We start from the raw sequence: 12,446 nt of genomic DNA, 5'->3' as shown, positions 1-12,446 counted from the left end.
CCATCCCTTTCCGGCTGGAAATTCATGGCACAAATATTTCCCCGCATTTCAGTAGTTGTTTTCTACTCCCGAGAACTCTTGAAATGAATTCACATTCACAAAATTGGGAATTCAGAAGCAATTGTTAGTCGAATTTCAAAAAATGTCCAACAGTGTGATTGTAATGATTGTGAAGTGATCACTGATCCTGTATTTATGTTATTTATTTATTTATTTCTACCTCTTCTCCGTAGTTAATAATAATTTCTGATTGGGATTCTCCCGCTTAAGCCATAATAATATTGTAACGAATTTCGAAAAAAAATTATGTGAATTACCTCTGTTGATTGAATAGAATGTGTTCTCACTAAATTAACGCCTTCATTCGACCAAAACTCTCCTCCAAAAAACCTCCTCATTATTCACGATGTTAATGACGAATGCTAACGGTATCGAGGACATGTGGGTCAAAGAGAGATGCAGGAACAAGAAACTGCAACTTTCACTGAGGAATATCGGATGAATCCAACCGGATTAATCCCCGATGGTGCGTTTCTATCTCATTTTGAGTTTCGATAGTGCACGAAGTGGTTCTCAAGTGAATATCCTCCTGTTCAGGCCGAACACTCTAATAATGGGTGGCTTCCTCTGGGTTCCACTCCTCTTCGTCATCCCAAATTCAGTTTCCGCAGGTCTATGCGCAAATAAGGGAGGATCCGCCGGTGAGAAGCGTACAACGCCCAAAAAAATTTAGTAGAAAAATATAATTACATTGGATTTCTATTGACCTTTCGGTTAGTTTTTGGCGGATTCTATTGAAATGTGCAATACAAAATATTCTATTGAAAAATAAAATAATAGAATTTTTCGGTGGCACCTCTTTTCAACTAAGCGACATATCAACTGTTTTTTTCAATTTTCATTCCTTTTTTCTATTCGTATCTGAATCTGTGTAAATAGGTGCTAAGTAGCGGTTATTAGCTCCTGTGCAATTCTTTTGATAAATAAACTGTTTGTCTACCAAAATTTGGCTCCTCTGGAATTCTCTATAAATGTCAGATGCATCGTGTGAACAATTTGCTGATTTTCGAGTGACTAAATTGATTCTATTTTATTTCGTGTGAACAGCGTACACTGAGAGAAAAACGACAGAGTTCTTAAACAAGTCTTGTTTGTGCCAAGAAAATAGTTTTTTGAAATTTATCAAAATAGGATTTTTTGTGCCAAACATGCAGAGAGTGCGCCGAGACGAAAAATTTTTGTCGCAAAAATAGATTTAGTAGTTAAAAAAAAATGCATTCTCTGTGCACGCAAGAAATGTCATTTACAGCACTACGCCTTCGTTATTCGATACTCCCATACGTATTTTGCTCCCGAAAAATGCTTGCTTTATGCGGAACAAGGGATATTAATATCTAATAATCACAGACAAGAAATGAACCCTTAAATGAAAGAATAATAATGATATGATAGCAATTTCCTAGCTTAGGGATAAAATATTTCTTGATAAATTTTGCTCTATATGAGATATTTTCATCCTGAAAAAGCACACCGTCTCGTATGAATTATCTGCCTCTTGAGTCAAATATTTCGTTGTTATTGAAAGCAGAGCAATTATTCATGTTTGAAACTTTCAAATTAGAACCAACTAATTCTTTTTTGGCAACTTTCAACTAGCGATTTTGTTGGCCCAAACAAGACTTGTTTGAGAACGTGTTTCTTTTCTCTCAGTGTAGGTGTGTGGGCAAAATTTCGGGATAGATTTTCTAAGAACATCATCTGTTTGTCGTGTTTTCGACTATAGCACTTGAAATAATGAAAGTACGTGGCTTCCGATTTTTCTACACAATTTATTCTATTGAGATATTTTCTATCGAATTTCCCCGGCTTAAATTTTCAAAATTCTATTTTTCTTTTTTTTATCAAGAACATGAAACAAAAAAACTTGGAAAGTTTGAAGCGAGGAAATTCTATAGAAAATATTTCAGTGGACTAGTTGTATAGAAAACTCGAATTCTAGTGACTTTTTCTATAGAATATTTTATAGTGAACATTTAAATAGAATCGTTCAAAAACTAATAGAAAGTTCAATAGAAATCCAATAGAATTGTCCAGCGAATTCATTACATTTTTCTATTAAATTTTTTCGTACGCACGGAGAGCCAGCACTGAAAATTTTATTGAGTAGCACGTGAATTTTTGGCGTTCTTAAGTGAAATTTATAAGAATTCTTTAGAAATTTTACCTCAACAGAACTAGAATTTTTTCTAGCCGGTGGATTTATTTTTTGCTAGTACCAGCACTAGAATTTTTCCGAAAAATTTCTCTCCGTGCGTTAAGAATCAAACCAGAAGAGTGAAGAAAAATCGTTAATGGTCTTCTTTTTTCTAGATGTCACAATTAAACACTCGATTTATTTCGACATTAATTCGAAGTCCCCATTGAAGGTGGAACTCGACGATTCTAACAGGTCCCCCACGAATCCTGTTAGATTCGTGTCAAGGGGCTTGCCGTGTTCCTGCCAGGGGCTCGTCTGCGGCTGTTGCGCTGGAATAAACCTCGCGGCCTTCAATTTTACTAGACGAGCCTGCATGGAGTTTATCATGGTGCCTGAAGAATTCGCCATGGACGTTCGGTTGATGATCGATGATGAGGAAATGTTCAACAATCGATTGAGCGGTAATTAGTTTTTTTTATTGTATTGGAATCCGAGGAAATTACAGAATTATTATTAATTATTCATTCTTCGGGATTTTCAATATTTCTTCGTCCTTAATTTTTCTTTCAATCCTTATTCTATTTTTTTATGATTTGTACTCAGGTACAAAAATTTACACAGAAAAAGCTAGCGAATTCGCTAGAAAATTCTATTGGATTTCCATTGAACTTTCTACTAGTTTTTGGCTGATTATTTGCGCGTTTTTTTTCAATGGAAATGTTTAGTGGAAAATATTCTATAGAAGGAATCAACAGAATTCAATTTTTCTATACAATTTATTCTAGAGATTTTTTTCCATAGAAATGCCTCACTCCGAATTTTTGTTTTTTTGCTTGATTTCTTTTTTGGATGGAAATAAAAGACAAATAGTGTGGAAAAACTTCGAGAATTCATGTTGGGGAATTCCTATAGCAAATATCTCAACAGAAAAAGTTATATAGAAAGCTGAAATTCTACATATTTTTTCTATAAAATAGTTTGTATTGGAAATTTTCTATTAAAAAACGCAGAGTAAAACCGCGGAATTGTTCAATAGACTCGGCTAAAAACTATTAGTAGAATTTTCAATAGAAGTTCAATAGAAATCCAATAGAATTCTCTATCAGATTTCAGTTGATTCTATTAAAATATTGTGCAGTTTATCTCCATTTTTTCTTTAGAAATGTTCAATGGAAATTACTTTGCATAAAAAATCAATAGAATTCGATTTTTCTATACAACTTATTCTACTGAGATATTTTCTATAGAAATTCCTCGGCTCAATTTTCCCAAGTTCTTTTGTATGATTTTTTTTCTAATCAACAGTGAAAAAAAAATGAAATGGAAAAAACTTGAAAAATGTCAAGGAATTCCTATAGAAATTGTCTCAATAAAAGTTTCTATAGAAAGATAAAATTCTGCAGATTTTTTTCAATCTGTTGAAAATTTTCTATGAAAAACGCGCACTAAACCTGCAGAATTCTTCAATAGAATCGGCTAAAAACGAATAAAAATTCAAAAGAAAACCAATAAAATTTTCTAGCGAATTCATAGAAATTCGAGTATTTCTATGAAATTTTTTCACGTGTGTTGAAATTGTGTCATGAACTCAAGTTCACGAATGTAATTCAACGATTTGACTTCATATTGGAATTATTTTCACAATTCTTCAGCGAGAAATCCACCTCCGGTCTGCATGCCTCTGTACGCCCTTCCGATCGTCAACTTCTGCGTCAGACTCTTCGACATTCGTGTAGTGGACTCGTCCCTGAGTACCTGCATGGACTTCGAAACAAAGGTGGCACAATGGCCAGTGTTCATCCTGCATTTCGACTGCGTTCGAGTCGGAGGGAACGGGCTCTCCTGGGTGAGGCCCAACGCCACACTCTACTCAGAGCCGACCGTAGCTGACGTCGACATCTACGACCAAGTTGATTTCAATGCCGCGGACCTCGAAATTAGTAACAGCACTTCCGGTTTGAGTCCGGAAGAGGAGGACAAAATAGGAACGCTTAAGCTTTAGTTCTAAAAACGATAGAGATAATGATAATTAATATCGTCAAATTAAATTCGGTGTCACGTATGTAAAAATTTAATAGAAAAACTTAGCAAATTCGCTGGACAATTATAATGAATTTCTATTGAATTTTCTATAGTAGTCTTCGGCCGATTCTATTAAAATGTTCAATAGAAAGTATTCCTACTGTGACATGTGGAGATATTCACACGTCGATTTTATTCAATTAATATTTTCTAGATGGAAAAAGTTCAAAATGCTCAATAAGCAGTCTCACGGTGACACCTGAGTCCAGCTTTTCAGAATGGAGCTGTTTGATTGTCTTAGCCATTGTCAGTGATGGACATATGGCCGTGTTAGTTAGAAAAACCATGAGAACACTTATTTAGCATTTTCGGTCAGCAACGACTTTGAAGCTCTGGAATAGGGCAGAGTACGGCAGGAGTTGAAGATGGACGGACGTCCTCTCCTAGCCAAAAATCTATAGTAGATCCGCGTCGAAACCGAGCCCATTTAACAGTTGATTTTATACTTTACCTATCAATTATCTATTCAATATACTGTGAATTATTAATGTAACAGTGGTGCTCGATTGTTTTATACGAAGAATATCTAATCAAATCCTATCCTAGTCACGTCACGTTAGATCTTGAGAGAAATCCGCGTGAGCTCTGACCGTAGCTAGTTGAGCAATAGTTTTTGAGTCGACTGGCGACTCAATTAAGGGAGGTAGAAAACCTCTCACGTCACACTATAAAAAAATTCAATAGAATTCAATAGAATACTCTATTCTTTTCAAATTTTCCAAGTTTTTTATTGCTCTAAGAAAATTAGTGTAAAAAACACTAACTTCGGAAATTTGATCCGAGAAAATTTTATAGAAAATATTTCAATAGAATGAGTTGTAACGAAAAATCGAATTCTATTGACTTTCTACAGAATATTTTCTATTGAATATTTCAATTGATAGCCAAAAATTGATAGAACGTTCAACAGAAATCCAAGAGAATTCGCTAGGTTTTTCTATTAAATTTTTAAATAATAAAATCTTAAATTTCACGGGGAATTTTATGGTATGGGGCAGTTTTTTTACCAACACGAAGACGAGAGTTTCCCAAATTATTTATTTGTTATTTTATTTATTAAAAACTCAACTGCCGAAGCCAATTGTACGGTCAAATTATTATACAATAATAATTTATTCTTATTATACGGAAATAAATAATATTTTAAATATCATATATTATTATTATATAGAAACAACTAAATTTACGCATATATAAAACAAAAACATGAGATGCCCGATTGTGTTCTTAACGAATAATAGCCTAAGTCCAAACAAGTGAGCCAGAGAAGGCTTAGGTCGATCTTTTAGAGTTGACAAACTTCGGCGCCTTATCAATTATAGGGGAGATGGGTAACATTATAATATCCACTGACCCATCATAAAAAAATCAAGAAATTCATTCACTGCATTACACATAGTATAGCGGAGAAATCGAGTTACCTTTAGCTCGAATTTACCTTTGGATTTAAATTTTTAGTCAAAATATGAATATTCAATTCCAAATCAATATTAATTTCACTATTATTATTCATTTCTACTTCGATTAATTTTTATGTAATAATTGAACTAAAACTCACAGTTTTTATTGATTTTTCCAGCAAATTGTGAATTCCTAATGTCGAAATTTCTTGAAATTTCAGTAGAATTGTCATTTGTTGTATTGAATAGTACACTGTTAGACAAAAATCATAAAATTTTGTATTTATCTGAAAATTTAATGGAATTCCTCGTTTTTGAGCCACAGGAAGATGAAAATTTCCCAATTAACTTGAATTTTTAATCCTAATACGAACATTCGACTACTTACCGTAATTTTTCTGCCTCCTATTAACTTTCATAAAAAAATGCAATTATTGATTTTCCATCAAATGTTGTAATTTCCAACGACGAAATTCCTTATAATTTCGTAAAACTCTCACTTGATGAAACTTTCCACCAAAAACATCCACCACTGTTGAACATTAAAACTCTTGAAAAGCGATAAAAGCCCGTATTATCTATTCCCACATTTTTCATTTTACCGTTAATGTATATTTGAATAAATATAATTAATGCTGGAAAGTCGTTTGAAGATGAGAAAATAGTTTAAACTGAAATTGAAGTTGAGTTTCACTTGTGAATCTGGGTCATATCCGTGGGTGTTTCGAATCAGTCGGACTTAAGGCGTCATCGGAGAAAGACTGATTGGAGAAAGAACTGATCCTTCGAGTCCCATCAGCATTAAAATCGCCGTCATAATGCGGGGAAGCGTGTTTACTCTGCTCATCATCGCTTATTTATTTGTCGTGGCAAGTGGAAAAAGTGAGAAAAAAGTGGAAGAGAATCTGTTGAAAGGCCCGAAGGACCTCTCGCAGCTGATGGACCTGAAATTACTCCTGGAGAGGGCGAATCCTGGTGGAAATTCGACGGATTCGACTCAGGTCTCGGCCCAGCAACAGGGGCCGTGCTTCTGCGCCGCTGGAGTGTGCACCTGCTGCTCCAGAATACTCCTGAACACGTGGAACCAGAAGGCATGTGTCAAGGTCAGCTACGATCCTGATGAATTCAGCTTCACAGCGACAGTCTCGATGAACGACCGTGTGCTCTACACACGCGCTGTCTCGGGGAAGAATCCAAGGCCTATTTGCGTCCCGGTTCCCAGGATACCCGCTATCAGAGCCTGCGTGAGGTTCTACAATATCTACTTTCAAGGGAGAAATGTTCATGCCTGTGTCAGCATGGAAGGCAAATTCAGCGATACGACGCTTTTCAAGGTACAAGATCTATGCGCGCGCTGATCTATTCATTTGTTGAAATGAAGAAATAGAATTCATTGAATTTCATTTTCTCATGAATACCTTATAAATATTGATAATGAACCAAAGAGAATTCGACTAATGATTGAAGTGAATAGCGAAGTAGAGTAAAAGAATCTATAAAGAATTTTCCATTTTCAATTAATTATCTTCAATTTTTTAAAATAATCGGTCTCAATAAAAGGACAGAATTTATTAATTTCACCGATGATATATATACATGTGAAATATATATATTATATATATATGACGTTAAAAAAAAAATTTACCACTGAAGAATTTGAAAATGCCGCGTGTTTTTTTTTGTGAATAACTTCGTGTCACATATTGACCAATCAGAATTAAGGATTAGCGGTCAGGCAGTTTCGAGATATTTCGATATAAAACAACTTCACGTTTCTTTCATCTTTAGTAAATAGGAATGTGGGATGGAATTTGTTGGGAAGGGGTGGGAAAGGAAACACGTAGCGAATTGGATCGAAAGTTTTATTGAATTTCTATTGAGTTTTTGGTTGATTTTATTATTATTTTTATAGATTATCTCCAATAGACATTTTGTTGAAAAAATTAGTAGAATTTAAACTTCCTATAGACATTTTCTGTAGAACTCCATTTTCTATAGAATAGAGTGAAACTTTCTTCCACTCTATTTTCCTTCTCCCGTCATTGAACAAATCCGACAATAAACACTGTCGAAAGTTGAGCTGAGGAAATTCTATAGAAAATATTTCAATAGAATAAATTCTAGAGAAAACCGAATTCTATTTATTTTTTCTACAGAATATTTTCCATTGAGAATTTCTATTAAACAACGGCACATATAAGCTGCAAAATTTTTCAGTAGAATCAGCCAAAAACTATTAGAAAGTTCAAAGATATCCAATAGAACTTTCTAACGAATGCTAGGTTTTTCTATGAAACTAGCTATGTGTGCACGGAGAAAAAATTCCAGAAAAATTACTGTGGTAGCACGGTAAAAGAAGTTCATTTGGACGGGCCCGGAAAAATTCCCGTGATAGCACAGGAATTTCTGCCGTGCGCTACAGAAATTTTTCTCGGATTTACCGTGAAATAGTATATTGTGTTACGAGTGCGTAAAGAACCACTTTTTCGCACGCACGCGTAACACATCCTATTTTTTGTAATACCTGCCGAGTTCACTGTTCGGAACCGTAGTGGGGGTAAAGTGGTTGCTTCTGTCCACGGTGTGCGTAAAGTTCAAGGTCGTGCGTAAAGTGAATTTCGAGTGCATAAAGCGAAACTTTACGCACGACCTCTGAACTTTACGCACATTGTGCGTAAAACAACCACTTTACACACACTAAACGGTTTCGAAAAGTGAACTTTTGAGGCAGGTATTACAAAATATCCTTGTACTCCACAGCGAATTTTTCGGTACTGGCACGGTAATTTTTACGGGTTTGTCAAAACAAACCCATTTTACCGTGCTGGCACAGTAATTTTTCTAGAATTTGTGCCTTTGTGTGGCCGGGCTTCGCCCGGGCATAATAAGGGAAACTTGAATACCAAGACTATTCGAATATCAAGACGTCATTGAAAACTCAAGAGTTTTGTCGATTCGTTTTTTCTCTGTGAACCCAAAGAATTTTCTCAAATTTTCTGTCAAACTGAAAATTTTCTCAAATTTTTCATCCGAAAATCGAAGAATGTTTTTGAGTTGTTTAGAAAACCCGAGAATTTCCTGGAATTTTCTGTATTATTAACGGATTCTCTCAAATTTTCTACAAAACCCGAGAATTTCTTCAAACTTTGTAAAGATCTCAAAAATATTCTCGAAAACTCGAGAATATTCTAAATTTTCTACAATGTTCCAAACTTTTGTAGAAAGCTCTAGAAGTTTCTGCGGTGCATACTCACCTATAATAGTAAAAATAGCACTGAAATCCATTCAACCGTTTTTGCGCGAATCGTGGTCAAAAAATGGGCAAAAGATTTATTAGAGGGGGCTACGCCTCCTGCTCGCTTCGCTCGCCAACCCCGGGGGGGACTTCGCTCCCCCCCCCCCTCCTGTGTGGCTATGCGGGTATGACCATGGCGGTCTGTTCAATACTTTCATTGTTAAAATTCTATTGTGAAATATATTCATTGGCCATCAAATAGAATAATCCACTCAAACCACTCAAAATTTCTGTTTCTGCATGGATTTCTCTCCCCCCCACCCCCTAAAGGGAAGGGGATCAGGCTCCATCCAACGCCTGTCCAGTGAGGCACAACCACTCAATATTTTCCATCCATTCATATATATTCTAAAACTCCATTTCAGTAGTGAAGCGGTAAATCGAGTTAAGTCGATTTTGACTATTAGCCAGTTTTAGCTGAATATCTCGGAATCTAAGAGAAATAGGAAAATTTTTCTCATGACTTTTTTTATAACGCTCTGTTGGCTCTACAAAGAAGGTCATGACAAAAATCTTTCTATCTCTTTTAGATTCCGAGATATTCGTCAAAAACTAGCCAATAGTAAAAATCGACTTAACCCGGTTTACCGCTTCGCTACTGATTTATATTGGACATAACCCTTATGACCCTTACATCCCCATGACATTTATGACCCTTATATCCCCATAACCCTTATGACCCTTAGCAACCCTATAACCCTTATTACCCTTAGCAACCCCATGACCCTTATGACCCTTAGCAACCCCATGACCCTTGTGACCCTCATGAACCCTGAAAATTTTTTAGCGTTAGGCAACACTACTTTTTTATTTTGAACCCTATGCCCCTAAGGGTTACTATTTGTGACCATTATTTTGACCCTTATAACCCTTATGACCCTTAGCGTGACCCTTGTTTTGACCCTTAATATCCCAAGGGACCCTTAATATCCCCATAACCCTTATGAACCTTACATCCCCGTGACATTTATGACCCTTATATCCCCACAACCCTTGTTCCTGACCCTTGTTCTTGACCCTTATGTCTGACCCTTGCTCCTGACCCCTATGTCTGACCCTTGCCCCTGACCCTTATACCCGATCATTGTCACTGACCCTCATTCCTGACCCTTATATTACGCGTCCCCTGAAATTTCCCTCTTATTTTTTTATTATATAGAGAGATATTAATTCCGTCAGTAGGCGCGCTCGTTTTAGTATCTGACTCGCACTGCAGAGAAGTTCCAAAAACACTACAGAATCTTTTGAAATTTGTACTTTTTAAATTCGATGTAGAAATTTCTTTCGCAGTGATTCGACCCTTCCTCATTCATTTATGATTTTTTATGTTAGATGGGACTGGACTGCATACGACTCGGAGCCAATGGAGTGGCTCTAGTGAGACCTGAGGACGGTGGAGGTATTGGCCAAGTAGAATTCCTTCCAGAAGATCCTGACGACGGTAATGACCCAGACAGCGAAGAGTACGACGAATACGATGAAGAGGATGACGATGATGATGACGACGACGACGATGATGACTATTAAATTAGTAAAAAGGCGAAGAAAATCGCCGAAAAATTACAGCACAATCTCGATAATCGAAGAGCGCAGTTCTACTTCGACAACTACTATCTGAAATGGAGGCAAAAATCTGAGGGAAGGCATAAATTTCCGCTCTAGACCGTAATTTCTCACTAAATAACGGTAAAATTTGTGAATTTTCGATGAAAAAAATCTGAAAAAAACTTATAAAATCGTTCCACCGATTTTCATTGTAATCGTTCAAATTTCAGTTCTTTTAAATGAATGGATGGAATTGAATCTTTCTTTCAAATGTAGGTATTATTGAGTCCTATCGATCGCCATTAATTAAAATTTAATCCATCGATTAGTTTTTTTAATTTTTGAATTTTTTCGAAAATGGTTTGTCCCACGATAACTAAAAAAATGTTCTGAATCGATTGAATGATGACCGAAAAAATTTGTTGGAACGTCCCTTTGACCGAGTTCGAAGATGAAGGCGATAGCAATAATCGTTATTTTCATTTATTCAAAAATTTTCAAAAATTTTGTATTTTTTGAAAATCAGAATTCCGGGGACACCATTGAATATCATGATTGAAATGAATTCAATCATAGCTTACAATGTTTGTTTTAATGCCATTATGTCAAAGTTGAAAGATGATTACTATAGTTATATTGGTTGATTTGATTTTTATGATGATTGTTGAAAATTTTGAATTTTTCATGAATTTTTCTGAAATTGAGCATTTGGATGGTTTTTTCAAATGCGATGTTTCAAATTTATTCAAGTATGTGTAAATAAATTTTTTCTATTAAAATTATATCGAAGGGCTGAGGGGAGACATAGAACTGTAAAAAAGGCAATCGGTTGTATAGAAGAAAAGGGATAATAAGAATAATGAGGTTAATACCACTTAACTAAGTTGAAAAGCAGAAAAAAAATAGGTAAAAGGAAATCTTATTCAATTTAATAAAATGAAATAAACAATGAATTCGGTAGCGAAGTGGTAAAACGGTATAAGTCAATCTTGACTATTTGCCAGTTTTCAATGAATATCTCGGAATCTAAGGGAGATAGAAAACTATTTGTTATAACCTTTTTTGTATACCTGATTGAGAGCTACAACAAATGTCATTACGAAAATTTCGCTATTTCTCTAAGATTCGGAAATATTCTTCAAATACTCAACCGGGAGATAAGTCGACTTAAACCGTTTTACCACTTCGCTACTGAATTATACATGATCGAAGTAAATGATGTGCAAAATATGTACTCGGAAGCAAATTGATAATTTATTAGCAAAAATAACTATACTATATGAGGTATTCCATGCCAAGTGAGTCAACGGCTAACCCTCACCCTCTTGAAAATTGATAGCGATTTTTTCTACGATTAGGAGGCTTGAAAAACTATCTCTCAAATTTTTTCAGATGTTTTTGACAGCCCAGTTCGGAAATATGATTTTTTTCAAATTGTTCCGTTTTTTTACAATAACTCGAGTTCTACTCATCCGATTTCGATTTATTAGGGAGCAAAATTTTGCATTTTTCATCTTGTATTAGAATGTTTTTGTTAAAAATTTTTCCAATCTTTAGATGCTCGAAATAACGAATTTTCGAAAAAAAAAATAGAAAAACTTGAATTTTGTCAATTACGTCACGGTCGATTATTTTAATTTTTTTTTTCAATAATTCTTATAATGAAAACGAAAATTCCAAGCCATCATACATGTTGGGTTCCATCCAGAATCTATTTTTTTTTAATTTTTTCTTTTTAAAATTGCGAAAGTTTGGTGAAAACACCTTAAAACGACTTTAATCATGTATCGAAAAAATATATAATATGTAGGTATATATTTTAATTTACTTCATACTGTTTATAATCAAAGTCAACCAATGACATTTTGGGGTATTTTGACCGAATTCGCGGAATTTTGAGAATAAAAAAATTAAAAATAAAATAGAC

At 34.9% G+C, this 12,446-nt stretch overlaps 2 protein-coding genes across 2 annotated transcripts; both read left to right on the top strand.

Moving 5' to 3' along the window:
• The first annotated feature begins 613 nt into the window (after window positions 1–613).
• Window positions 614–4,199, top strand: LOC107037642. The gene is made up of 3 exons (XM_015256288.1): window positions 614–701; window positions 2,371–2,658; window positions 3,850–4,199. The coding sequence occupies exons 1-3, from the start codon at window positions 614–616 to the stop codon at window positions 4,197–4,199; spliced, it is 726 nt and encodes a 241-aa protein (XP_015111774.1).
• A 2,298-nt stretch (window positions 4,200–6,497) lies between these two features.
• Window positions 6,498–10,501, top strand: LOC107037641. The gene is made up of 2 exons (XM_015256287.1): window positions 6,498–7,013; window positions 10,307–10,501. The coding sequence occupies exons 1-2, from the start codon at window positions 6,498–6,500 to the stop codon at window positions 10,499–10,501; spliced, it is 711 nt and encodes a 236-aa protein (XP_015111773.1).
• The last annotated feature ends 1,945 nt before the right edge of the window (window positions 10,502–12,446 follow it).

Source organism: Diachasma alloeum, unplaced genomic scaffold, assembly GCF_001412515.2.
Source record: "Diachasma alloeum isolate Michigan unplaced genomic scaffold, Dall2.0 Dall_scaffold_00269, whole genome shotgun sequence".
NCBI lineage: Eukaryota > Metazoa > Arthropoda > Insecta > Hymenoptera > Braconidae > Diachasma > Diachasma alloeum.
The sequence above is the reverse complement of the archived record's forward strand: the minus strand, read 5'-3'. Positions and strand labels throughout refer to the sequence as shown.

Coding starts and splice junctions, on each gene's coding strand:
- LOC107037642 (XM_015256288.1), top strand. CDS start 614: ATGGGTGGCTTCCTCTGGGTTCCACTCCTCTTCGTCATCCCAAATTCA. Junction 702..2,370: donor AAATAAGGGAGGATCCGCCG/GTGAGAAGCGTA, acceptor TCTTTTTTCTAG/ATGTCACAATTAAACACTCG. Junction 2,659..3,849: donor GTTCAACAATCGATTGAGCG/GTAATTAGTTTT, acceptor ACAATTCTTCAG/CGAGAAATCCACCTCCGGTC.
- LOC107037641 (XM_015256287.1), top strand. CDS start 6,498: ATGCGGGGAAGCGTGTTTACTCTGCTCATCATCGCTTATTTATTTGTC. Junction 7,014..10,306: donor GCGATACGACGCTTTTCAAG/GTACAAGATCTA, acceptor TTTTTATGTTAG/ATGGGACTGGACTGCATACG.